The sequence below is a fragment of the Carlito syrichta genome, unplaced genomic scaffold (assembly GCF_000164805.1).
Source record: "Carlito syrichta isolate Samal-C Ts95f unplaced genomic scaffold, Tarsius_syrichta-2.0.1 Scaffold301837, whole genome shotgun sequence".
Classification (NCBI taxonomy): Eukaryota; Metazoa; Chordata; class Mammalia; order Primates; family Tarsiidae; genus Carlito; species Carlito syrichta.
Window position 1 is genome coordinate 310,147 of NW_007245933.1, and position 27,641 is coordinate 337,787.

Sequence of the window (27,641 nt, forward strand, 5' to 3'; positions counted from 1 at the left end):
CTACACCATTTTACGTTCCCACAGGCAGTGCACAGAGTTTCATATCCTTATTAATGCTTGGCATTTGCTTTTTTTTTGTAATAGCCATCCTTATGGCCTAAATACATGTTACTTTTTAAAGTAGTATATACATATATGTGTAGGATATATATTTATTTAGAAATTGCATTTTAAGTAAAATGTTCTTACTTTTGCTGGGCTTGACTTAAGCACATCTTTTCTTTAGCCAACTAATACTTTATTCTCTAATAACAAAAGTATAAATCCATATCTTTATTTCTGACCTTTTTTGGATTCTGAATTAATACTTCTTTTCAGAACTGTTGTACATGGGAAAATGTCATTTTATGTGACTATTTTAATATTAAAATATTAAGCCTCCCATATGCCAGGAGTATACATATTTTTGCCAATTTTGTTTATTCCTTTTATTAAATTCCCATTGCATAATATCAATATCATATAATTTTGTAGTCATTATATGCTGAACAGATTTCTATTTTAATCTATATCTTGTGACCTCAATTTGATTTTAAGCTCCTAACAGCAGAGCCATATTACTTGCGCTCCTCATAAAATTGGCGCAAATACCTAATGTGTATTCCTAGCATACCCGACACTATTTTGCAAGACCATCAAAACTTCAAAGTTATGACAAGTAGTAATTTGTAATGAGGATAATACCTACTTTATAAATTTATTTTAATACTTCATTGTGGTGGAGGATATCTACTAAGTGCATTTATTTTAATACTTGATTGTGGTGGAGGATATCTACTAAGTGCCTGGCATGATGACGGATCTCTCCTATAAGACTGGTATTCAGTACTAATTCTCTAATGAGTGAGTCTAGCCAGATTCCTGAATTTCGGTTATCGATATTTAAATATTTAGATGGTTTTCAAAGATGTTGGCCAGTATTCCATATTGGTGTTAAGAATATGCTTTTCCAGAAAAAGTAGAGATATGACTAGATGATGATATGTTGTTTATTAATATTTTTAATGTGTTGGTTTACTTGTGGAAGACAACTTTGTTGTACACTGATTATACTTTCATTCTTATAAATCATCAGTATTGCACCAAATGAGTGATCTAGAATGTGGTTTTTAAAAAATCTCTTCAGTTTCCTAATGGCATTGACTGTATTTACCTAAAAAAAAAGCGCATTACAATTTTTAATGCTGTAATTGCTAAAGAAAGAACAGAATATGTCTGTTTTTCCTTTATATAGCTAAAAGAATGAAAACAGATACGGTGTTAAGCACATTGCAAGACTTTCTTGGATTGAATGCATAATTTACTATCAGTATTTTTTAATAAAAGTTTTTTCTTTATTTCTAGTATTCAGAGGATATGAAGCACAAGACCACTCTTCTGGAGCTTCAGAAAATGTTTACATATTTAATGGTATGTTTTGAAAATCAAGGAGGGAAACAAATGAGATATTCCCAGTGACAAAAGCTAAAAATGTTAATGGAGTTCATTTGTACTGGCTTTGTCATGACTGAATACTCTTGTTTTTCTTTCTTTTTTTTTTTTTTTTGAGTCAGATTCTCACTCTGTCACCCAGACTGGAGTGCAGTAGCATACTTGCGGCCACCGCAGCCTCCTCCAGCTGGGCTCAGACGATCCTTCCATCTCAGCCTTCTAAGTAGCTGGAACTATAGGTGTGCACCACCACGTCCAGCTGGTTTTATTTATTTATTTATTTATTGTAGAGATGAGGTCTTGCCAAGTTGCCCAGGCTGGTCTTGAACCCATGGGCTCAGGCAATCCCCTCACCTCAGCCTCCAAAAATGTTAGGATTATAGGCATGAGCCACGGGGCCAGGCATAAATATTCTTTTTTTTCTAATTGAATTTGCCAGTTACCTCTGTTGTTGTCATAATGACTTAACAGTCATGTCTCAGATGGCTACATTCTGTTAATTTGTCCTTTGAGGAATCTCTTGTATCTGATCCTTTCCCTGTGACAGGGTCAGCCCCCTTTTATGCCCAAAGCCTTCTAACTGATTTTTCTTTGTTCCTCTTAACGCCTACCTCTAAAAGTGACCAGTCTTAAAAAAAAAAGATAGTAAATTTTATAATTTCATTCCCCTGCTTAATACTCTTCAGTGATTCTTCATTATGAACATAATGGTATCAAGTTCACCATGGCACATATTCTCTGTGGTTTTTGCTTCTACTCTTTAAACTCCATCATTATTCCTCCCCATATCCAGCTTCCCCAATAGTAACTTAGAGGCCTTTGAGTTTCTTTGAAGCCTATTTCCCTGTTGCTTCATTAGGTATTTATTTATGTCACTCCTTCTGCCTGTGTCACTCTTCTCTATTTTCTTCCTATTGTCATTGTTCAAGAGTCAACTTGGTTTTCACCTCTGTAAGAGACCATAGATTCCACAAACTCACCAGAGTGTCCTGAAGTCACCATGCCTCTCTGTTGTTTATCCTCTTCTACTCACCTGTTACAATCTTGAGGACAGGAATTACATCATATTTATTTCTGTATTTTTTACCTCTAATACTTGAAGACTCAATGCATGATCTTTTTAACAAAATTAAAAGATTTACTAGTCATACTTGATTCTATTTTTAATCTCCTTTTAGCAGAGTTGGAACATGCTATTTGAACTGACAAACCAAAAATTGCTGTTTTTTTTTTTTTTAGTTGGAATCTCACTCTGTCATCCAGGTTGGATGGAGTGCTGTGGCACACTCACGGCCACCCCAGCATTGACCTGCTATACTCTGGTGATCCATCCACCTCAGCCTTCTAAGTAACTGGAACTATAGGCACACGCTACCACGTCCGGCTAATTTTTTTTATTTTGTTGTACAGACGGGGTCTCACCAAGTTGCCTGGGCTGGTCTAGAACCTATGGGCTCTGGCAGTCTACTTGCCTCAGCCTCCCAAAGTACTGGGATTACAGGCAGAGCCACCGAAACTGGCCCGAAAATTGCTATTTTTAAACCACCATTAAGAAACTATTCAACCAGGCGCAGTGGCTCACTCCTGTAATCCCAGCACTTTGAGAGGTGGAGGCAGGAGGATTGTCTTAAGTCCAGGGGTTCGAGACCAGCCTGGGGAACTTGGTGAGACCTTGTCTCTACAGTAAATCAAAATAACTAGCTGGGTGTGGTGGCATTCTCCTGTGGTTCCAGCAACTTGGAAGGCTGAGGCGAAAATATCGCCGAGCCTGGGTCAAGACTGCGGTAGCCTCCGTGAGTGAGCCACTACATTCCAGCCTGGGTGACAGAATGCTCCAGCCTGGGTGACAGAATGAGACTCCAACTCAAAAAAAGGAAAAGAAAAGAAACTATTAAAAGAAAGTTTAAAGTGGTGGGAAACTATGGGGAGCTAGGGAGGGGAAGGGAGGTGGGACTAAAGGTAGTCAATATCTGTTTGGGGATGGGGAGACACCCCTTATTAACAAGGGTGCCTGAACGATGCATATTTGTATACTAACCCTTAACTGTACCCCACAATTTTATAATAAAAAATGTTTAAAAAAAAAGAAAGAAAGTTTAATCTCTAGAAAAACTTAGACTGCAAAGGTTTTAATTGTATGCTTTTCAATACAAATCTGAATCCCTTGAATCCCAGATTTCTTTCTAGTAGTTGCTTGACTTAAAAATACAATTTCTTAAGATAACTTAAGAATTTTCTGGCACCAAGACCATTAAACTTAAAATGACATGAAAACCAAACAAAAATAAATAGAAGAGAGCACTTTAAAACGTTCTTTGTAGATTTACTACCTGTTTTGTTGTTTTTGTTTACCATCATTGAAGAAGTGGTAATATTCTTATTTTTATCTGACACTTAGAAGCTTCCCCCCCCACCCTTTTTCTTTTATAGGAGAGTGAATGCAAAGCATATAATCCTAGACCTTTCTGTAAAACATACACCATGGATAAGCAGCCTCTGAATACCGGGGAGCAGAAAGATATGACAGAGTTTTTTACTGATCTGATTACCAAAATTGAAGAAATGTCTCCAGAACTGGTTAGTACCAGAATATTGAAAAGTTTTTGAAATTTGAACAAGTTTACCTGCATTTTAATTACTGTCTTATATATTTTTTGTTTGTTTTTTATTAAAGAAAAATACCGTCAAAAGTTTATTTGGAGGTGTAATTACAAACAATGTTGTGTCCTTGGTAAGTTTCTACTTGTTTTTTGCTTTTTGAAGATCTTAATGTGTTTTAGCTTATAACAGTTTACTAATTTTCACTGTTGATTGATCAGGATTGTGAACACGTTAGTCAGACTGCTGAAGAATTTTATACTGTGAGATGCCAGGTAGCTGATATGAAGAACATTTATGTGAGTAATAGTGTACATAATTTTTAGAGTTTTGTATGTATGTAACCATTTGTATATAACAGGTTTATGTTTGTCATCTTGAGAAGTTAATTTTTTTCATTTTTTAAATGTATTTTCTTCTTGCTGTGCTATTCAAATAAGAATTAAAAGTAGACCAAGCTGGGCTTGGTGGCTCAGCCTGTAATCCCATGCGTTTGGGAGGCTGAGGTGAGTGGTTTGCCTGAGCCCGCGGGTTCAAGACCTGCCTGGACAGGTGAGACCTCATCTCTACAATAAATCAAAAAAATTAGCCGGGCGTGGTAGCGCATGCCTGTAGTTCCAGCTACTCGGAAGGCAGAGGGGGAAGGATCACCGGAGCCCAGCAGGTCGAGGCTGCGGTGGCCAGGAGCGGCCACTGTACTCCAGTCTGGGTGACTGAGTGAGACTCCAACTCAAAAAAAAAAAAAAAAAAGTAGCCCACAAAGCTCTTTTTTGCCAAATCAAGATTTATATACTTAGCCGGTTGAAAAATCTGTTAACACATTTGTGTCCAGCAAATTTTTTACTTTCCTAATACTGAGAGTGGGTGAAAATAAAAAAATCTGATGCTAGTTGCCACAAACTTCTGTCATTAAGAACAGGTGAAATGGTCTTTTCCAAATTGTCACCTTTTTCACAATGTAGCTGCAAGTTGCAGACATATCCAGTATTTGCCTCAGATGTCACTCTGACTAGCAGTCCATAATTTGCATTTTTATTTGGATTATAAATCGAAAAGACAGTCTTCCACAATGATATAAATTTACATCAGTGGCAACCAGGAGCAGAATTTGGAATGACATAAATTCACGTCAGCGATCGTGAATGAGTTGAGATTCATAGACTATCTTGTTAATAAGAGGGAAAACAGTTTTTGAGCAAAAATTAAGAATTCACTGTTTAAGAAGAGTTGATTTTCCTCTGTGCATTCTGCCCAGTTGAAATTTCTGCCTTTTGTGTGTTTGTGTGCTATAAATATTAATGTGAAACTTTTAAATGTGATTTTATACACAGGAATCTCTTGATGAAGTAACTATTAAAGACACTTTAGAGGGTGACAACATGTATACTTGTTCACATTGTGGGAAGAAAGTAAGAGCTGAAAAAAGGTATGCTTTCTCGGATGTAATTTTTATCACTTTATTTGTTTTTTGTTGTTGTTGTTTTGTGTCGGAATCTCACTCTGTCGCCCAGGCTGGAGTGCAGTGGCATGCGTGCTCATGGCCACCGTAGCCTCGACCTGCTGGACTCAGGCGATCCTTCCATTAAGGCTACAAGCGGGTGCCACGACACCTGGCTAATTTATTTATTTGTTTGTTTATTGATTGATTGATTGTAGAGATGAGGTGTTGCCAAGTTGCCCAGGCTATTCTCAAACCCATGGGCTCAGGCAGTCCTCTCACCTCAGCCTCCCAAAGTGCTGGGATTATAGGCATGAGCTACCTACCATGCCCAGCCAATTTTTATCGTTTTAATAAATCATCCACTAGAAGTGAAAAGACTAAGATTAAACTTTTATGAAAATTATGACAGCTGCATGAAGCTTAGTCTCATGCAGCACCTTTCAGTTATTCAGTGAATTATGTTTTGACATATACTTGAGGTGTAAGGTAGTAATCACTGAACTTGCAAAAAGTCTAGATTTTTAGGAGAAACATGGAACATAAGGACAATAATATTTTTGGCATTATCTGCATTGATTCTCAGATGCCTAGCTTTTGTACCTCATTCTTAGGTAATATAGTAGTCCCCTCTTATTTTCAAGGGAAATGTTGCAAGACCTCCTAGTAGATGCCTAAAACCTTAGATTGTATTGAACCCTGCATATGCTATCTTGTTTGCAATGCATAACATACCTATGATAAAGTTTAGTTTGTAAATTAGGCACAGTATTCCTGTGCTTTGGAGCTATTATTAAGTAAAATAAGGTTTACTTGAACACAAGCATGGCACTACTGTGATAGTCCATCCAATAACCAAGAGTAACCAATGGATAGGTAGTGTCTACAGCACAGATATGCTGGACAGAGGGATATCCACATTCTGAGCAGGATGGTACAAGATTTTACATAATACAAAGAACAGCATGCAGCTTATGATTTGTTTATTTCTGGGATTTTTCATTTAATATTTTTGGATTGCAGTTTACCACAGGTAGCTGAAACCACAGAAGATGAAATTGCATCTACAGAGAGACAAGTGTACCAACTAACCATTCCATAGTAGTTTGTATTTAGCAAGCACTTCTCTCAGAATTTTTTGTGATTTAATTCAGTCATTTCTTACAGTACTCCTTGGCAGTAGATAATGTTATTATCACCATTTTACATGTTAAGACATGGAGGCACAGGAAGAATAAACTTTCCGAATTCTGGTCCTTATGATAGGAAATACAGATTAGCAAATTTCAGAGAGATAGTTAATCAAGTTGAATTTGAATTCTCATTAGGACATTTGGGTAGAAAGGTCCTACAGGCAGGTAGGTGGCTCTTATGATTAGAGCTAGGAAAGAGGTCTGGGGTGAAGTCATATTTGGGAGTTTGTGAACTGTTAAGTTAAAGAATTGTGGAGTCAGTTTTTATACCATGTTTAAGCTTGTTCTTTTTTCCTTTCCACTCTATATTGATGTTATTTTGGATAGTTTGTACTTTGGAACATTGATTAAAATATTCTTTCTCAGTTTAAATTTTTTACAGAATTTCTTGAAAAATAATACTTTGACAGGGCATGGTGTCTCAAGCCTGTAATCCCAGCACTTTGGAAGGCTGAGGCAAAAAGTTTGCCTGAGCTCAGGGGTTCAGGATCAGCCTGGACAACTTGGTGAGAGACCTCGTCTCTACAATAAATCAAAAGATAAGCTGGGCGTGGTAGCGCATGCCTGTAGTTCCAGCTACTTGGAAAGCTGAAGTGGGAGGATCACCTGAGCCCAGCAGGTCGAGGCTGCAGTGGCTATGAGCATGCTACTGCACTCCAGCCTGGGCAACAGAGTAACTCTGACTCAAAAAAAAAGAAAAATAATACTTTAGCTATCTTCAAATAAATATTGCTCTATTTCCTTTGCTATTGCATGCCAAACATCTTACCCTTTTTATTTTTGTTTTCTTCTTTTTCTTTTTTTTTGAGTTGGAGTCTCACTCTGTTGTCCAGTCTGGAGTGCAGTGACACACTCACGGCCACCACAGCCTTGACCTGCTGGGCTCAGGTGATCCTTTGCCTCAGCCTTCCAAGTAGCTGGAACTACAGGCTTGAGCCACCATCCTCAACTAATTTTTTGATTTATTGTAGAAATGAGGTCTCACCAAGTTACCCAGGCTGATCTTGAACCTCTGGACTTAGGCAATCCTCTCACATGGGCCTCCCAAAGTGCTGGGATTACAGGTTTGAGCCACCATGCCCGGCCTTTTTCTTTTATATTTTGTTATTTTTCATTTAATCTCTGTAATACTCAACTTTTTCCTAAAGAATATTCTCATGGATAAAATAAATTGTATAGATTGAGGGAAACAAAATCAATAGATTGGTATAGAAACAGTGTCAGTATACTTTCAAGCACCCTTGCATTTTTTCAAATTTTTGTCCTTCTGATTTATCAAATATTTACTAAGGCTTTTCTGATTTCTTACCACTCTGCTGTACACTCAGTGGAGTATAATAAAGAGTCTGCTCAGAAACTGAAGACATCCTGACCTCTGTAATGGAAGTTTCTTAAGAGTCATAACATAGTAGGTCTAGGACAGGGTAGTTTGGTAAAGATTTTAATTCCACCTTGAATGACAAATGAAAATTGGATTGTAAATAACATTTTGTGCAGTTATTTACTAGGAGCAAAGGTAGAGAAATAGAAATGCCCTTGAATATAAAAAATATCTGGAATCAGGCCAGTCCCCACTGAATAGAGGATTTATATTGACCAGTAGTGTAAAATAAGATTGGTAGCATATGATGGCATCTAATGATTGACATTTAAATTTTGAGACTATTTGTATTGTGTTGATCAAAGCCATTAGAACATCTGCCTGAGTAATAATATTGTTGCAAAGAATTGAGAGCTAAGCCAACCCAAAAGTACAAAGGAAAAAGTGACAGAAGAGAAGCAAGGAAAGAAAGAAAATCAGGATAAAACGATAACTCAAAACTTGGAAGAGAATCTCAAGAAGAAGGTATTCATTTAACATGGTTCACAGAGGTGAAAGAAAATGGCAACTGAATAAAAGCATTGGACTTTTCAAGATGGTAGTGTTTTTTCAGGTTGTAGGAATAGAAGCAGCATTGTCAGGGTACATGACATCAAGTATAAACCATTCATTTTGAAAGTTTGGCAATAAAGACAGCAAGGAAGATGGAAACTAGAAAGGTCATTGAGATCAAACAAAGGATATTTCTAGATGAAAGAGATCTGAGCATGTTTGACGGCAGAGAATGAAAAGTCATCATTCAATAAGATATTAAAGTTACTTAAGAGCAGTTTTCTAGGTCAGTACGCGTTGAAAGAAATGGAATTCTTTTTCTGTTTCAGTAAGTGTAGTTGGTTGCTAGAGAGAAAAGAACATAGGTGGACATAATCAAATGAAAGCATAGCTGTGCAGACAGTTCTAGGACAAAGACAAACTCATCTAATGAGAATTAAGTTAGGATAAGAGTCAGAGACTCATGAAATTGAGTCATTCAGAAGTTAGCTACTCTAGAGGAATATAATACATGAGTTGCTAAAAGATAACTGAGAGGCTGAGTCAAGTTGTTTTGAGAATCTCTTTCTAGTTGGAATAAATAAATGTATTGAATATATCACATAACCCCCTACTTCTTGAAACATTCCCTTCTTTTGGGTAATAAGATTCTGCTGTTTTTCTGAGATACCTGTCTCATCTCACCAAGGCAAAGTCTTCAGTCATTTGTACTCTTACCATAGTTATTATATATGTGTAATAGCAAAGTAAGTGTTCATAAGAAATGAACTGATTAAAGAAGTGAACTATGTATGTATTATTGTCAGGATCATATTCTGCTGCTCTGTGTTCAAACCTCTGGTTTTCCCAATCTATTCATTTTTCCTGAGTAATTTTATCTACCACCTTAGTACCAGTTATACTGGCATGCTATTGATTCCTAATAGAATGCTTTGCTGTTCTCCACAAACTGTCCTCCAGTCTTTGCAGATTTATTCATCTTGTGGTCCGAGTGAATGCTCGGCTGCTAACCCTTGATGCCAAAAATCGAAAGGAAGGAAGACGGGTAGAAAAGTTTACTTCTGATTTCGAATCCAGGGAGCAGAACCAGACTTGAGGCTTTTCTAAAATGGCTCTACTCTCCCTTCAAGCTTTACAGTCCATGTGTATAAGTCCAAGTTTGTTGATACGGGTACATTAGCCACTTGACCAGCAGAGCATTGTATAGAACTTAAGTTACAGCCGCATTTTACCTGTAGTGACATTTTATGATCCAGACTTCCTGTTGTCAGGTACCAGAGGTATCTCACAGCTTTTATCAGTAAGTCTCCCCACCCCCAGAAACATTAATCAAGCCTGCCATAGAGTAAAGGGAGCTTTCAAGGCCTAAGGCATCATGCATTACACAAAAGTTATACAAATCACAGAGCTTGCAATTACGTTGATACAAAAGTTATATAAATCACAAGACTTATGATTATATTGATACTATATTATTCGAACCTATGACTACTAAAAAAAGGGAGCAAATGGGAATTTACATTTTTCAGTTGATTGGGCATAGTCTGTGAAGGAAGTCAAGGATTCCCTGAAGCTATTTACTGAGAGCGTATAGGGACTCTCAGGAATGTACTTAGAACTGTATCTCTTAGTTTATTGGGCATAGAAGATAAGGGGAAAGGCACCTTTTATTAGCTCTCAGGAATGTCTTCAGAAATGATGTATAGAGGCTCTTGAACCCTTGACATGCCCTTTCTAGGGGCTGTGGCATTATGGACAGTCATTAGCAGGTCTCTATATCAATCTCTTTTCTCCTTTGACACAATGCATGCTTTCACTGCCCACCATGAGTCCATTAGTGATTCTTCAAAGCTCTTAAAATAAAGTTCATACTCTAACATTACACACATTTGATTCTGTTATATACTTCTCCAACTTTCTTATCTGCCAATCTCCCAAAAATCCATAATTTTGAAATTTTGAACTTCTTATTCCCTCCTCTTATATCATCTTTCCTCTCCTTCGTGTCTCTCTGTTCCTATGCCTTTTAACTTAGATCCTGGTTTAAACAAATTCTCTTTGGATCTTTAAGTACAGTGAAGAATTATTCCCTGAAATTCATATTTTGTAAATCCAAGTATATTTTTGTTGTTTAAACTGAGATTGGTTAAAAATCTTGAGCTAGCAATAGTTTATACCATAAGACTTAGATGGCTAGTTGCTTTTCTGCTGCTGCTGCTGCTGTTCTAGTAATAACAGTTGACACTTAATTGAATGCTATTTGCCAGGCATTGTTTCAAAGATAGTATGGGGTACATTAATCTCCATTTTACAACCCATTAATTAAGCTCAGTTAAGTATCTGATTTAGGATCATACCTCCGTAAAGGATACAGCCAGCCTTTGCAGTTTTAGTTCACAAAAACAAGTATTTTGATTCTAATTTAAGGTGGAAAAGAAAACTCTGAACTTAAAACCTCCTTGGCTTTGGAGTACAATATGATTCCTTTTCATGCGTGGCAACTGTTAGGTCAGTGAGATGGTGAGCTGAGCCAGTGCCGTGGTAAGAGGCAAAGAATTGCACAGAAATTAGATTAGGAAAGATTGTTTATTTAGATAGTAGATTGAAGCAGGAGGGAGAATCCACATCCCCAAGATTGGGGGAGGTGACCAGAGCTTAAGGAAAAGTATGCCCACGGTTGCTTAAGGTTGAATGCTCTTTAAAGCTTTCCTTTGGTGGGGACAGGTTGTCAAGGTGATTGGGTGGTGGTCTGTTTTACATCATCACGTAAGGGGCAGGTAAGCACAGGAACTGTTAACATGGTGATGGAGTCTCTCTCTAACCTCCCTGATGACTGGAAGGATGGGCCAGCCAGCCTCATATGAGAAGGGCTGATCCAGTAACTGGAAGACAGATTCTTTAGATGTTAATCTCAATATCTTGTGCCTCACCCAGCTTTTCAGGAAAAGACTGTTGTCCTTTATGAGCTCAAGAAGACCAGAGAAATTCCATTTTAGGTTCTTCTTTTCAGCAACCTTTGTGTATCTTCATCATGGTGTTTATCACAGACTACTGGAATGTTTTATTTTTCTTATCTAAATACAGGCTTATCCTTTCAGAATGGAAAAAGTCATGTAAGAGAGGGTATGTATGTATATAGTTTTAATAAGAATGTGATTTAGAATACTACATTAGTCTCCTGCTTGTGGTTTTGCTTTCTGTGGTTTTGGTTACCTGTGGTCAACCAAGGTTTTGTGGATGAGCAAACAAAACTGTAAAATACTTGAAGAGGTTTATTCTGAGCCAGGTATGAGTGGCATAGGCCCATGGCACAGTCCCAAGGTGTCCTGTAAACATGTGCCCAAAATGGTTGAATTATGGCCCCCCTTTTTTTTGTATGTTAGTGTTTGCTTTTTTGAGTCAGAGTCTCAGTGTATCACCCAGACTGGAATGCAGTGGTATGAGCATGGCTCACAAGCACTCTCAACCTCCTGGGCTCAGACAGTTCTTCTGCCTCAGCCTTCTGAGTAGCCGAGGGTACAGGCACACACCACCACACCAGGCTTATTTTTTATTTTTTGTAGACACAAGAGCATACTATGTTGCTCAGCCTGGTCTCGAGCAATCGGTTAGGGTCACACTCCCAGCAAGGGCCTCCAGAATGTTAGATCAGGCCCAGTGGGGGTGTAGATATCCTGTGTTTAATCTGGTGCTACAAGAAAAATGCAAAATATTGAGCAAAAATTAAATTAAAAAATACAGTTTATTTAGAAAGTAAATTAGAGAGAGGAAAAAAAAGTGAATTTACCTCCCCAAGGTAGAGGAAAGGACCAAAGCTAGAAAACATGGCCTGGCCATAGGTCAAAGAGCACATAGCCACACAATAGCTTAGCAAGGCAATGGCCACTGGTTGCTTGTAGTTGAATCCTTTTGTTCTTTCCCTTTAATGCGGAGAGGTCATTAAGATAATTAGGTGTTAGTCTGCTCTGCCTCATCATGAAGGGGCAGGTAAGCACAGGTACTGACATAAGATAACGAACAGCAGGTAGATGGGTGGTTAGTCACATAATTGCTGCCATGGTGGTGGGCTAAATGGGAGAAAACAAGAAGAGGAGTTTTTCCTGCAAAAGACCTGTCAGACATTTCCAATCCATAAGCTTAGCAACTAGGTGGTCTTATTATTGTTTCTATGGCTTCAGCTAGCTAGGGTGTGGTCTTTGACCTTCCACCTTTAACAAGAAACTTGAAAGTTTCTCAGAGATTATTATGCTAAACTATGAATTGGAAGGTTGAGCTGCATCTAATGGAAATTTGCCAAGTGGGTGGAGTAGGCTGGCAACTTAACCTGCAGTAAAATGTCTGAAAGCTTCCTTAAATCTGCCTACTAGAAATTTATCTATGTGTTTAACCTGTGCTAAATTCAAAGTGTGTCAGTCTAAGCAAAAATGGTTGTGCTGAAACAAAATGTGCACTAAGTTTATTCTAAGGTTCTCGGAGTCCCTCCTTTCACAGTCCTCCTGCCTGAGCTTCCCTAAGTGCTGAGATTACAGGTGTGAGCCACCATGCTTGGCCACAGTGTTATGATCTGAGTAACGCTTGACTACTCCCCTTTAATACCAGTAAATCAAAGGGGCAGGGAACTGATAAAAAGTTTATTTCAGAGTTAGAATCCAGGGAGCAGAGTCAGACTCCGAGGTCTTTCAAATTGGTTCTGTTCATCCTCTAGGCTTTTACAGTTCACTTTTATAGTCCAGAGTTGTTAGTACCTATACATTAGCTACGTGAACAGCAGAACATTGTATAGAACTTGAGTTTCAGCCATATTTATCGATAGTGACATTTTTCTGTCCAGACTTCCTGGTGCCAGGTATCAGAGGAATCTCATAGCTTTTATCAGTAGGGCCCGGGAGAAGTGACAGTCAAGCTTGTCGTAGAGGAAAGGGCCTAAGACATCATGCATTATGCAAAAGTTATACAAATCACAAAGCTTATGATTACATTGATACAAAAGTTATATAATTCACAAGGCTTATGATTACATTGATAACATATTATTCAAACTTAAAGCTACTCAGAAAAAGGGAATAGAAGGAGATTTTCATCTTTCAGTTGATGGGGCATGGCTACAGGGAAGTCAAGGATCCCCTGAAGCTACTTACTGGGAGTGCATAAGACATAAGGAGAAGCACACCTTTTATTAGCTCTCAGGAATATTATTGAGGAATGTACAGGAGTTCTTGTGCCCTGGCCATGCCCTTCTCTAGGGACTGTGACAATATGGACAGATATTAGAGAGTCTCTATATCAACAGCTTGGTTTTATACATTTTTAGGGAGACAAGTTACAGACAGGCAAGACAAATCAATACATGTAAGGGTACACTGGTTGGACCTAGACATGTAAGGGTACACTGGTTGGACCTAGAAAGGCAGGACATAGGGGGTTGCTTATAGATCATAGGTAGATTTAAAAATGTTCTGATTGTCAGTTGGTGGAAAGCGTTAAACTCTGTGTAAAGAATTTGAAATCAGAGCTGGGCTCGGTGGCTCAGCCTGTAATCCCACGCCTTAGGAGGTTGAGGTGAGTGGATTGCCTGAGCCCGCGGGTTCGAGACCCGCCTGGGCAACTTGGCGAGACCTCATCTCTACAGTAAATCAAAAAATTAGCCGGGTGTGGTAGCACGCGCCTGTAGTTCCAGCTACTTGGAAGGCTGAGGTGGAAGGATCACCGGAGCCCAGCAGGTCGACGCTGTGGTGGCGGGGAGCAGCCACTGCACTCCAGTCTGGGTGACAGAGTGAGACTCCAACTCAAAAAAAAAAAAAAGAATTTGAAATCAGTTTAAAAAATGCTTGAGTTAAAGATATGAAAAATTGTGAAAGTCAAGGATCTTGTTATGCAGATGAATTCTAAGTAGCAGACTTCCTAGAGAATAGATGGTATATGTCTTAAAAGATATTCTCAACAGATTCAAATTTTCCCAAGACAAGGCTTTGCTAGAGTCACTTCAAAGTATGCCAAAGAAACATTTTGGGGTATTTTTATGTCCTTTAGGGCCTGCTATCTGTCACGGGATGCTATAACAGAGTCAGGTTGGAATTTGGTATATAATTGCCTTACAGTCTGTTTTTTGGTCAGTTTTATGGTCTCTATTTTAATGTTAATGTTAGTCACTTGCGCCTTAAACTCCACCAGAGAGTGAGTATAACAAGGCATATCCAACCTCCTTTTCTATTAAGGCCTGGAGTTTAGTTTTTCAGGTTTCCCTTGGCCCAGAAGGGTCTGTTCAGTCAGGTGAGGGGCTTAAATTTTAATTTTTTGGTTTGCATTCTGAGAATATTAAATAGAAAATTCTAGAAACATTTTTTGCCCAACTGTTGAATTGCCCACTGTTCTGATTAGTGATGAAATCTTGCACAGTCCCCAACCTAGATGTAAATAATCCCTTTGTTCAGTATATCCATGCTGCATATGCTACTGAACCATTAGTCACTTAGTAACCCCCTTGGTTACTTACCTCTGTGATATTGCAATGCTTTATGTTCAAGAAACACTCATTTTTCTTAATATTGGCTCCAAAGCACATGAGTAGTGATGCTGGCAATTGGATATGCCAAAGATAAGCCATAAGGTGTCTTAAAGTTCTCAATTAATAGGAAAAGAAAAAAAAATCATATACTGAGGTTACTAAGACCTACAATAAGAACAATCTTCTCTCTGTGAAATTGTAAACAGTATATTGTTAAAACTATTCTATTTTATTATTAATTATTGTTAAACTTCATTGTGCCTAATGTATAAATTATACTTTATTATCAATATGTCTATATAGGAAAAAACATAGTGTGTATAGAGTTTGGTAATTTTTATAGATTCAGGCAAATATGGGCGGTCATGGAACACATCTCCTGTGGATAAGGGCCTACTGTACTTATTTACTCTGAGTTGAATGTCGAAATGCGTATAGCATAAACATAGATGAACCCAAGTAACGTATTTTTGGAAGATATTTAATTTTTTTTTTTTTTTTTTGTCTTTTAGGGCATGTTTTAAGAAATTGCCCCGCATTCTGAGTTTTAATACTATGAGGTATACATTTAATATGGTCACAATGATGAAAGAGAAAGTGAATACACACTTTTCCTTCCCATTACGTTTGGATATGACACCCTATACAGAAGATTTTCTTATGGGAAAGAGTGACAGGAAAGAAGGTAATTTTCCCTCTCTTTCTTTTATCTGTGTTTATTGTAAGTCTCCATAACAGGGTAGTTATAATTTTAAAATGGACATTAACTACACAGTTAACAACATTAAACTGACTCTTAGAAAGGAGAATTTTGTTTTGTTTTGTTTTTTCAGTTGGAGTCTCACTTTGTCACCCAGGCTGGAATGCAGTGGCATGCTCATGGCCACCGCAGTCTCGACCTGCTGGGCTCAGGTGATCCTTCCATCTCAGTCTTTCAAGTGATTGGCACCACAGGTGCACATCACCACACCCAGCTAATGGTTTGATTTATTATAGTGATGAGGTCTCACCAAGTTGCCCAGGCTAGTGTTGAACCCCTGGGTTCAGGCAATCCTCTCACCTTCATCTCCTAGTGCTGAGTTTGCAGGTGTGAGCCACCATGCCCTCCCTGAAAGAGTATTTTTAAAGACAATGTGGTGCATTCAGTCAGCCAGCCAATAAGTATCCACTAGGACTATGTTCTAGGCATTCTTCTAATTATTGGGGGCACAGTAACAAACAAGATAAACGTGATTGCTGCCTTTGTGGAGTTTAAGCTGATTAAGTCTTTTATGGAACGAGAAATTACAAATGTGATGGGTTTTCAAATAGGACAGTGAATGTATCACAGATCTAGAGGACTCAGGGCTTTCATGAGAAGGTGAGATTTAAGCAGAGTTTATGAAGCTTGAGTAAGAGTTAAGTTGAAAAGAAGACATGAGCTCTTGGGTGGGAGGATGGGGGGTGCTGGGTAGTGAGATGGGCAAAAGGCAATGGCCAGAACATTGTTCCGTTTATAGGCCGTGTGACAACTTCAGTCTCTTTTTTTTTGAGTTGGAGTCTCACTCTGTCGCCCAGACTGGAGTGCAGTGACCACTCCCGGCCACCGCAGCCTCGCCTGCTGGGCTCCAGCGATCCTTCCGCCTCAGTCTTCCGAGTAGCCAGAATTACAGGCATGTGCTACCACGCCCGGCTGATTTTTTGATTTATTGTAGAAATGAGATCTCGCTGCCCAGGCGGGTCTCGAACCCGCGGGCTCAGGCAATCCACTCACCTCGGCCTCCCAAAGGCGCGGGATTATTACATTTAGGCTTTGAGTATATGTTTGTAACTTAAAAGAAGTGGCCCAGTAGAGGTGACAGGTGAAATTAAGAGGTGGGCATTGTATATGTACATCCTACTTTTTAGACCTCTTATCAAACCATATGAAAATTTAGCTAGGCATGGTGGTATGCATCTGTAGTCCTACCTGCTCAGGAACCTGAGGCAAGGAGGATCACTGGAGCCCAGAAGTTTAAGGCTGCAGTGGGCTCAGGTGATGCTTCCACCTCAGACTCCCAAGTAGCTGGAACTGTAGGTGTGAATCACCACACTCAGCTAATTTTTTGATTTATTGTAGAGACAAGGTCTTGCCAAGTTGCCCAGGCTGGTCTTGAACCCCTGGACTCAGGTAATCTTCTCACCTCTGCCTCCCAAAGTGTTAGGATTACAGGCGTGAGCCACTATGCCCGGCATTTTGTTTTTCTTGACATTCATACTGAAAAACAAAACGATGCCAGTGTCTTTTCAGGTCTTATGTTTGACTTCTCCTTAATAAAGATAAGCTTAGCCAGGGTGCTATGACTCACCCGGAGCCGGAGGTGAGAGGATTACCTGAGCTCAGGGGTTCTAGACCAGCCTGAGCAACATGGTGAGACCTCGTCTCTACTTAAATCAAAAAATTAGCTGGGCGTGGTAGTGCATGCCTGTGGCTTCCAGCTATGTGGAAGGCTCAAGTGGAAGAATCACCTGAGCCCAGCAGGTCGAGGGTGTGGTGGCTGTGTGCATACCACTGCACTCTAGCCTGGGTGACAGAATGAGGCTCTGACTCAAAAATAATAATAAGAAACTTGAATGAAGCATTTTATACTACCTATTTCCAAGGCTAGTCATATTAAACAAAAAGGTATTTTATATTTATATATCATACTGAGGTTATCCATAATTATACACAAACACATGGTTGATTTTCTAACTGTATAATAAATGTCTTATAGTAGTAGTCTGTGAATGGTGAATGTCTAGCAAATAGATTTGTTTCGTACCTGTTTGATATATAACACATTTCTGCCTACGAAATACATAAAATTCATTATAAAATGTGATTCTAAGATGTTACTTCTGTGCAGTTATCTAGATTATTTCCATTATTTTGTGTAAATCATTACAGGTTTTAAGGAAGTCAGTGATCATTCAAAAGACACAGAGAGCTATGAGTATGACTTGATAGGAGTGACTGTTCACACAGGAACAGCAGATGGTGGGCATTATTACAGCTTCATCAGAGATATAGTCAATCCACATGCTTATAAAAACAATAAATGGTAAGTTTTAAATATTTCTACTTTGAATTTTTAGAAACTTCTTCCTCCTGTTTTTAAGGTGGAAGTTTTTGTCAGTTTTCTCTTGAGATATATTTTCAGTTCTTTCTAAAAAACTTTATATTGAGATAGGAAAAGAGACAAAATTTTTAAAGGTGACTTTCAAAAGACAATATAAATCAGTTCTTAAACTTATGAGTTGCTGAATTCTTGAGAATTAGAATGTTTTTCTTAGAAAATGAACAAAGTTTCATAGACAGTATTCCAAATCTTACCTTTTTTTTTTTTCTTTTTTGAGTTGGAGTGTCACTCTGTCACCCAGACTGGAGTGCAGTGGCCGTTTCTGGCCACCGCAGCCTTGACCTGCTGGGCTCCGGCGATCCTTCCGCCTCAGCCTTCCAAGTAGTTGGAACTACAGGCGCGCGCTATCACGCCCGGCTCATTTTGATTTATTGTAGAGATGAGATCTCGCCAAGTTGCCCAGGCGGGTCTTGAACCCGCGGACTCAGGCAATCCACTCACCTCAGCCTCCCAAGGCGCAGGATTACAGGCTGAGCTACCGAGCCTGGCCAAATCTTTCCTTTATGTTCATTCATTCAAGAGCAGTTCACTGAATAGCTTCTTTGGGGTGGCCACAGAGTCCTTTTATATTACCAGTTAGAAGTTACCTGCATGCTCCACACTTTTCACCTTCCCTTTTCCTCCTACACACACTTAGCTATTTTTTAGTCTTGGGATGATGTTTAGGTAAGCCCTGGTGTATAGGGACTGTCTGTGTGGTAGGTACTGTTCTAAATGTTGATTATATTACTTTGAAGAAAATGTACAACTCTTTGTTGATTTGTAGTTAGCACAATAGTTTCACTCAATTACTTCTCAGTCCTTCAGCCATCATGCCCATAGTTGCTTTTACTTTTTGAATATGTTTTCATGAATATGTTTTGAATATTTTAAGTATAAATTTAGAAATGATTATATTTGAGAATTCTCACCTCTTTATCTTTCCTAATAGTTTTACATGTTATATTTAAGCAACTTTTTATTCCTTGTTTTTATTAATTCTAGATTGTAAGTAGATCTATCAGATTTTTTTTAAGGTTAAGAAAGAAAACTTTATTTAAAAGTAAATTAGAGAAAGAAAGAGAAGGAAGAAAGAAGATTCACCTCCCCAAGGTGGAGGAGGGAGACCAAAGCCAGGAAGCATGATGACAGCCATGGCTCAAAGAGCATATGGCCACACCACACTCTAGCAAGGCAATGGCTGCCCAGATCTATCAGATTTTAAAGTGGTTACAACTATGTTTTACTTTATTTTATTTATTTATTTATTTATTTTTTTGAGTTAGAGTCTCACTCTGTCACCCAGACTGGAGTGCAGTGTCCGCTCCCGGCCACTGCAGCCTCGACCTGCTGGGCTCTTATGATCCTTCCGCCTCAGCCTTCCAAGTAGCTGGAACTACAGGCGCGCACTACCACGCCCGGCTAATTTTTTTGATTTATTGTAGAGATGAGATGAGGTCTCGCCAAGTTGCCCAGGTGGGTCTCGAACCCGCGGGCTCAGACAATCCACTCATCTTGGCCTCCCAAAGGCGTGGGATTATAGGCTGAGCCACCAAGCCCGGCTTACGACTATGTTTTAAAATCAAATTCCTGGCAACCCCCTCGGGTCCCCTCCTGTTGGGGGAGCTTTTCTGTCTTCTGAATAAATCCTACTTTCAGAAAAATTTAAAAAATCATATTCCCAATTTCTAGTAGATTACAGGTGTAAAAATAACTTATAATTTACCTCATGAAGTAATAATTTGATACTTGCAACAGATTGGTATCTAATCTAAATATTCGGAAAACAGACATAATACAAGGAGATTCAGTACATACATACGTGATCAATAATATATGCTCTATTTTTAGGTATCTTTTTAATGATGCTGAGGTAAAACCTTTTGATTCTGCTCAACTTGCCTCTGAATGTTTTGGTGGAGAGATGACAGTAAGTTTTATTCAGAAATTATAAATGATTTGTGCTTTGTTTTATAAAATGCAATAGCAGAGTCACTTAACTGTTATGATTAAATCTAAAATTTATTTAAATAAATATTTATTGGGAGTTTAGATTGTTCACAGTATTCACTAGATACTGAGAAAAATTTTAAAGTGCTATTTCTGCCTTCAACAACCATCTGAATAAGAAAATAAGACCAAAAAAACTAAATAACAGTACAGGAATTGAATTAAGGGCTGTGAGAAAAAGTATTGAGTAAATTGCTTACTCAATGAATTCTGTGGAATTAGAGCAAAAAGAAATTACTTTTTACTGACTTAAGGTGCTAAAAAATTGGCAAGGAAGTTGGCTTAAGCTGAATTTTATTATTATTATTTTTGAGTCAGAATCTCACTCCATCACCCAGGCTGGCATGCAGTGGCATGCTCACGGCCACCACAGCCTCCACCTTCTGGGCTAAGGATCCTTCCACCTCAGCCTTTAAAGTAGCTGGAACTACAGGCACTCACCACCATACCCAGTACCCGGCTAATTTTTTGATTTATTGTAGAGATGAGGTCTCACCAAGTTGCCCGGGTTGGTCTGGAACCCTTGGACTCAGGCAGTCCTCTCACCTCGGCCTCCCAAAGTACTGGGATTACAGGCTTGAGCCACTGCACCCAGCTTAAGCTGAATTTTAAAGAATTGTTTTTCTGAGTTGGAGTCTCACTCTGTTGCCCAGACTGGAGTGCAGTGGCCGCTCCCGGCCACCGCAGCCTCGACCTGCTGGGCTCCAGCAATTCTTCCGCCTCAGCCTTCCAAGTAAAGGAGCTGGAACTATAGGTGTGCGCTACCACGCCCAGCTAATTTTTTTGATTTATTGTAGAGATGAGGTCTCACCAAGTTGCCCAGGCGGGTCTCATACACGCAGGCTCAGGCAGTTCACTCACCTTGGCCCCCTAAAGCGTGGGATTACAGGCTGAGCCACCGAGCCCTGCAAGAATTGTTATTTTAGTGCTTTTTGTAACAGCATTCACAACCTGGTTGACAAAAAATATAGGATTGAAAAAGAACATCTCTGTTACATAATCGAGGTTAGCGTATTATGTAATAATTTCATTTCTCCATAGGAAGTTTATCCTAGTATACATTTTTTTGAAAACTGTTTCGAAATACTCTATTGATTCTCGCAAGTCAAATATTAAGTAGTTATTTTCATTTTGCCCAATTCATTTTTTATTTAATTACCATGTTTATTATGAAATGATCATTCATATTCTGGATTTTATAGTTGGTTTCATTCAGAGGCTGAGAAATGATATGCATTCTGGGTTTTAGTGGAGGGCTTTCATCTCACTTTTCGGTGCTCTTGTCTTATTCTGAATGAATAAAGAAAAGTAGTCCACTTGCTGACAGTTTAGAAATGAGTAGGATTGGGAAGTACATATTTAGTTACCTTTCAAGCCACCACTAAACCAGTTGCATCTTTAGACGTTCCTCCTTGGACATTTCTTAAAAAAAAGAAACAAAAGAAGAGCAAGTAAACTTTGCAAGGCTCTTCTCTTAAAAGATAGTTTTTCAGATTGCAGATTCCTTTCCTTTTCTTATGAGTTTGCATATTTTACGGTAAAGTACCTTTAACAAGTTTTGAATTTTTGGTCTCAGTAAACATCTGCTTCTGTCCCTTCTTGTTGTTACATTGCCCATCGTGGTGCTTTTTTGCGTGGTGCTTGTTTTTCTCATTTTTTTCTGTTACAGCATACCCAGAGTTCTCTAGAACTACCACTAGAATTTTCATCTCCCTGCTCCTTAGGAAGTGGCCCTTAAGTTCTCAGAGTCCCCACCATTGAATTCTTCATATTCACATGTTCAGTTACCTCTGTTTGATCCTTTATACAGCTTCCTTTTGTCTTATCGTCTTTCTTCTCTTAAATAAGAGAATACATCTCAGATCTTTGCTCATTACTTCTCATGCCTTTGTGATCTCTTTTTTTCCATCATTTTTATGTGTGTATGATATTTTTGGTTGACTCTTGCCTTTTTCTGATACTTCTTCTAGTGTCACCCCAAAATACTTTACCACTAAAAAATGCTAATGATCATCTGAGCTTTCATTAAGTTGTAATCATTTTGCTGGTGGACGGTCTAACCTCTGTTTTGATGGCTACTGACTGATCAGGGTGGTGATTGCTGAAGTTTAGGGTAGCTGTGGTAATGCCTTAAAATAAGTCAGTAATAAAATGTGCCGCATGTATTGCTTAAAATGTATACTGTCAGATTGATTTCCTCTGCCAAAAATTGTTAATAGCCCTGAGACTCAAAATTCTGTTGTGAAGGATTGGTAGAGGTGTGTATGGGTAGTATTTTGAAACCTCAGAATAAATTACAGTGCCACACCAATGAGTTAGTAATATGCTTTTCTCATTTATAATGTTGCTAAAAATGAGGTTTAAATTTAGTGTTTATTTCCACTTATTTATCACATTCATAAAAATTAGGACAAGGCAGACTATTTTCTTGCCACACTGTTTTCTGTTTTTGTTACAGTAAAATTTTCTCATTCACAATTTTATAGTATTTTCTTTGTTTTTAAAAAAATGCCAAAAACAAGAAAAACAGAACAAAGCAAGATACCAATTATGATATTAGTGTATGTTGACTAGTTTGTTAAATAGGATTTTTATGAATACAGTGTTACTTGAAAACTATTAAGTAACTGTTTATGAAATAACTTGTATATTCCCATCTTTTAAAGAAGTAAAACTTTTGTTCTTTTAAACAGACCAAGACCTATGATTCTGTTACAGATAAGTTTATGGATTTCTCCTTTGAAAAGGTATAAACATTTACTTCATATATATAATTTTACATTGTTTCTTTCTTTCATGTTGTCTACCTTTAGAGTTAGACTTTGCAAAATGAAAGTGCCCTTTTTTTTCTTTTTTTCCTTTTAAAGACGCACAGTGCATATATGCTGTTTTACAAGCGTATGGAGCCAGAGGAAGAAAATGGGAGAGAATACAAATTTGATGTTTCATCAGAGTTACTGGAGGTATACATTAACTTAACTTGAGCAACAGTTTTAAAGTATGTTGTTTTATGCAAGAAATACTATAAGAGCTGGCTTTACAACATTAAGCTATTTCATTCAGAGTAGACCTTAAGAGTATTTACAAATAGGACAGGTGAATGAAAAATGAGTATTAATCTTAAGGAGAGTGGAAAATAATTATCACTAAAAAAGAGTAAGAAAGGTGAAAGGGTTGATAGAATCAGGGTGAGCTGACAAGTAATTTGTGTGTTGGTAATGTTCTGCTTTTTAATTTGGGTGATGGATTTGTAAGTGTTCCTTCTGATATGCTTCATGATATAGACGCACACAGTCAAGCATGCATTGTATTTGAAATGCTCTTAAAATATATTTTTATATATTAAAAAGTAAAAAGACTTTCATTTGTAGTAATGAAGCTTTCTTTGTTTTGTAATGTAGTAAGTGGTAATAATACATTATTCAGGACACAACTCAATGTGTATTAATGGAGTGAGCCAGAGTACAAAATGTAAATCTTCTCCAGAAAGGAATACCTGATTAAAATGTATTCTTCCATTTAGACAATTCAGCTTTTACTATCTGAAAAAACTTTTTTTTACTATTGGGATCAACTCTTAAAACTGATTGGATTTTGTTCCCTGATACTTTTGACTGGAATCTTACCTACCCGTTTGTTAATGACAGAAGCCAAAAGTACTATCTTTTTTCAGTTCCTAGAATTGGATTTACCAGCAGATTTAGATGCTCTTGATTATAGATGGTTTCAATAGATTTGCAGCTATTAAGCTTACCTATTTGTATAAAAATTTATCTCAACCGTCATGATAACCACAGTTAAATTGATTATAATCACCCATTTTGTGCAAGGCGTTGCTCCCAAAATATTCAGACAAATCTAGACCTTGCCTTATATGAAGACCCAACAAAGGTTAGCCCACTTGTGAAATAAAATGGAAAAAAAAAAAAATTTTTTTTTCTTTTGAGTTGAAGTCTCACTCTGTTGCCCAGACTGGAGTGCGTGTCGTGATCACAGCTTACCATAGCCTCCAACTCCTGGGCTCAAGCGATCCTCCCACCTCAGCTTCCTGAGTAGCTGGGACTACAGCCATGTACTACCATGCTCAGCTGGTTTTTTTATTTTTTGTAGAGACAAGGTCTCACTGTGTTTCCCAGTCTGGTCCCCAACTCCTGGGCTTCCGCTATCCTTGTTGCCTCCATCTACCAGAGTGCTGTGATTACAGGCGTGAGCCATGATGCCTGCCCTATAAAATGAAATTTTATATAAAACCTATATAATTATTTATATTACATCATTGGTTCTCAAACTTACTGGTCTCCTTTATAGTTTTAAATGTTACTGAGGGCCTTAAAAAGGTGTTTTTTTTTTTTAATGTGGGTTTTAATATGGTTATAGCTATCAATATTTGCCATGTTAGGAATTAAAACAGATTTTTAAATGTTTATTTATTTTTAAATAACAAGAATAAATCCACTGCATGATAACATAATAACTTTGTAAATAATATATATTTGTCTCAACAGATAATTCAGTGGAAAAAAGTGGCCTTGTTTTACTTGTTTTGCAAATCTCTTTAATATCTAGTTTAATAGAAAACAGCTAGATTCTCATATAACAGCTTCTGCTTTCAGTCTGTTCTGATTTCACTCATCATGTAGCATCTGGGCACCTTCGTTGTACAATCATGAGCAAGTGAGAGTGAAAAAAGACAGATAAGACCGTAGTATTACAAAGAAAATTATTTTGCCCTTAAAGACTCCCTAAGAAAGACACAGAGCTCTCCATATGTTCTTTAAAATCAGTAACTTTGGCTGGGCTTGGTGGCTCAGCCTGTAATCACAGCACTTTGGGAGGCTGAGGAGAGTGGATTGCCTGAGCCCACGGGTTCGAGACCAGCCTGGGCAAATTGGCGAGACCTCGTCTCTACAATAAATCAAAAAATTAACCAGGCGTGGTAGCATGCCCCTGTAGTTCTGGCTACTTAGAAGGCTGACGTGAAAGGATCGCAGGAGCCAAGGAGGTCAAGGCTGCGGTGGCCCAAGGCGCCGGATTACAGGCTGAGCCACCGAGCCTAGCTATATACCTTAATTTTAAAATACTTTATGACTGACTGGGCGTAGTGGCTCATGTATAATCCCAGCACTTTGGAGGCTGAGGTGAGAGGATTGCCTGAGCTCACGGGTTTGAAACCAGCCTGGGCAACTTGGCGAGACCTCATCTCTATACTAAGTCAGGAAAAGTTAGCCAGGCATGATGGCGCATGCCTATAGCTCCAGCTTCTTGGAAGGCTGAGGTGGAAGGATCGCCTGAGCCCAGCAGGGTGAGGCTACGGTGGCTATTGTCCAGCCTGGACAATAGAATGAGACTCTGACTCACAAAAACAAAACAAAAAAATAAAATATTTTATTGTCAAAAAATGCTTATGATCTTCTGAGTTTTCAGCGAGTCGTAATCTTTTTTCTGGTAAAGGTCTTGCCTCTACGTTGATGACTACTGTCTGATGAGGGTTGACTGATCAGGGTGGTAGTTGCTGAAGATTGGGGTGGCTGTGGTAATTTCTCCAAATAAGGCAGTAGTAAAGTTTGCCACCTAATTGAGTCTTCCTTTCACAAAAGATTTCTCTGTAGCATACAATGTTCTTTGATAGCATTTTACTCACAGCAGAGCTTCTTTCAAAGTTGTAGTCAATCCTCTCAAACCCCAGAACTGCTTTAACTAAGTTAATGTAATAGTCTAAATCCTTTGTTGTCATTTGAGCGGTGTTCACAATATCTTCACCAGGAGAACATTCCATCTCAAGAAACCACCTTCTTTGCTCATCCATAAGAAGAAACTCTTCATCTGTTAATCATGAGATTGCAGCAATTCAGTCACATCTTTAGGCTTTACTTCTAATTTTCTTACTATTTCCACCATATCTGCAGTTACTTCCTCTTCTGAAGTCTTGAACCCCTCAAAGTTAGCCACGAGGGTTGGAGTCAACTTCTTCCAAACTCCAAATAATGTTAATATGTTGACCACCTCTTGTGAATCACAAATCTTCATAATAACATCTAGAATAGTGAATTTTTTTCCAGATTTTCACCTTATTTTGCCCAGATCCACCAGAGGTATCACTGTTTTATGACAGTTTTAACCTTATGAAACATATATCTTCAGTATTAAGACTTAAAAGTCAAAATTACTTCTTGATCCATGGACTGCAGAATGGCTATCGTATTAGCAAGCATGAAAACATTAATCTCCTTTTACATCTCCATCAGAGCTTTTGGATGACAGGTGCATTGTCAATGAGTAGTAGTAATATTTTGAAGGGGATCTTTTTTCCTAAGTAGAGGTCTCCACAGTGGGCTTAAAATATCCAGTAAACCATGCTTTAAACAGATGTGCTCTCATTGAGGCTTTGTTGTTCCATTTATAAGGGCATAGGCAGAGTCAATTCAGTGTCATTCTTAAGGGCCCTAGGGTTTTCAGAGTAGTAAATGATCATTGGCTCCAACTTAAAGTCAACAGCTACATTAATCCCTACTTAGAGAATCATCCTGTACTTTGAATCTTTGAAGCCAAACATTTGACTTCTCTCTAGCTGTGAAAGTCCTAAATACCATATTTTTCCAATAGAAGGCTGTTTTGTCTACATGGAAAAACCTATTATTTAGTATAGCCACTTACATAACTTGCTGCAGCTTCTACATCAGCACTGTTACTTTGCCTTGAACTTTTGTTATAGAGATGGCTTGGTTTCTTAAACCTCGCTTAAGACTTTTCTTCTGCATCTTCTTCACCTCTCTCAGCCTTCATAGAACTGAAGAGAGTTAGGGCCTGACTCTACATTAGGCTTTGGGTTAAGAGAATGTGACTGGTTTGATATTCTATCCAGACCACTAAAACCTTCTCCATATTGGCAATAAGGCAGTTTCATTTTCTTATTCTTGTGTTCACTGATATAACACTTATTTCCTTTGCATTTATAACTTTTAAATGCAAAGGAAATAAGTGTTACATCAGTGAATGCAAGACAGGGAGAAAGATGAGGAATAGGTGGTCAGTAGAGCAGGAGAACATACATAACATGTTAATATTCGCCATCTTTTAGCAGTACAGTTCATAGTGTTGCAAAACAATCACAATAGTAACATACATTGATGATCACCATGACAGATATAATAAGTTTGAAATACTGCAAGAATTACCAATATGTGGCACAAAGACACATGCTGTTGGAAAAATGATAATAGACTTGTTAGAAACAGGTTGCCACAAACCTTCAGATTGTTAAAAAAAAATGCAGTATCAAGCCAGGTGCAGTGTCTCATGCCTGTAATCCCAGCATTTTGGGAAGCTGAGACAAGAGGATACTTGAACCCAGGTGTTCAAGACCAGCCAACTTGGCAAGACCTTGTCTCTACAATAAATCTCAAAATTAACTGACCATGGTGGCACACATCTGTAGTTCCAGCTACTTGGAAGGCTGAGGTGGAAGGATCACCTG

The 27,641-nt window shown here is 38.3% G+C and overlaps 1 protein-coding gene across 1 annotated transcript in view; it reads left to right on the forward strand.

Moving 5' to 3' along the window:
* USP34 (ubiquitin specific peptidase 34) overlaps nucleotides 1–27,641 on the forward strand; it is a 213,212-nt gene that overhangs the window by 132,341 nt on the left and 53,230 nt on the right. Inside the window, 10 exon segments of the mRNA XM_021711053.1 lie at nucleotides 1,345–1,410; nucleotides 3,862–4,008; nucleotides 4,106–4,162; nucleotides 4,251–4,328; nucleotides 5,361–5,455; nucleotides 15,551–15,723; nucleotides 17,947–18,100; nucleotides 20,009–20,087; nucleotides 22,861–22,914; nucleotides 23,035–23,130. Coding sequence (XP_021566728.1) covers nucleotides 1,345–1,410; nucleotides 3,862–4,008; nucleotides 4,106–4,162; nucleotides 4,251–4,328; nucleotides 5,361–5,455; nucleotides 15,551–15,723; nucleotides 17,947–18,100; nucleotides 20,009–20,087; nucleotides 22,861–22,914; nucleotides 23,035–23,130 — 999 coding nt within the window.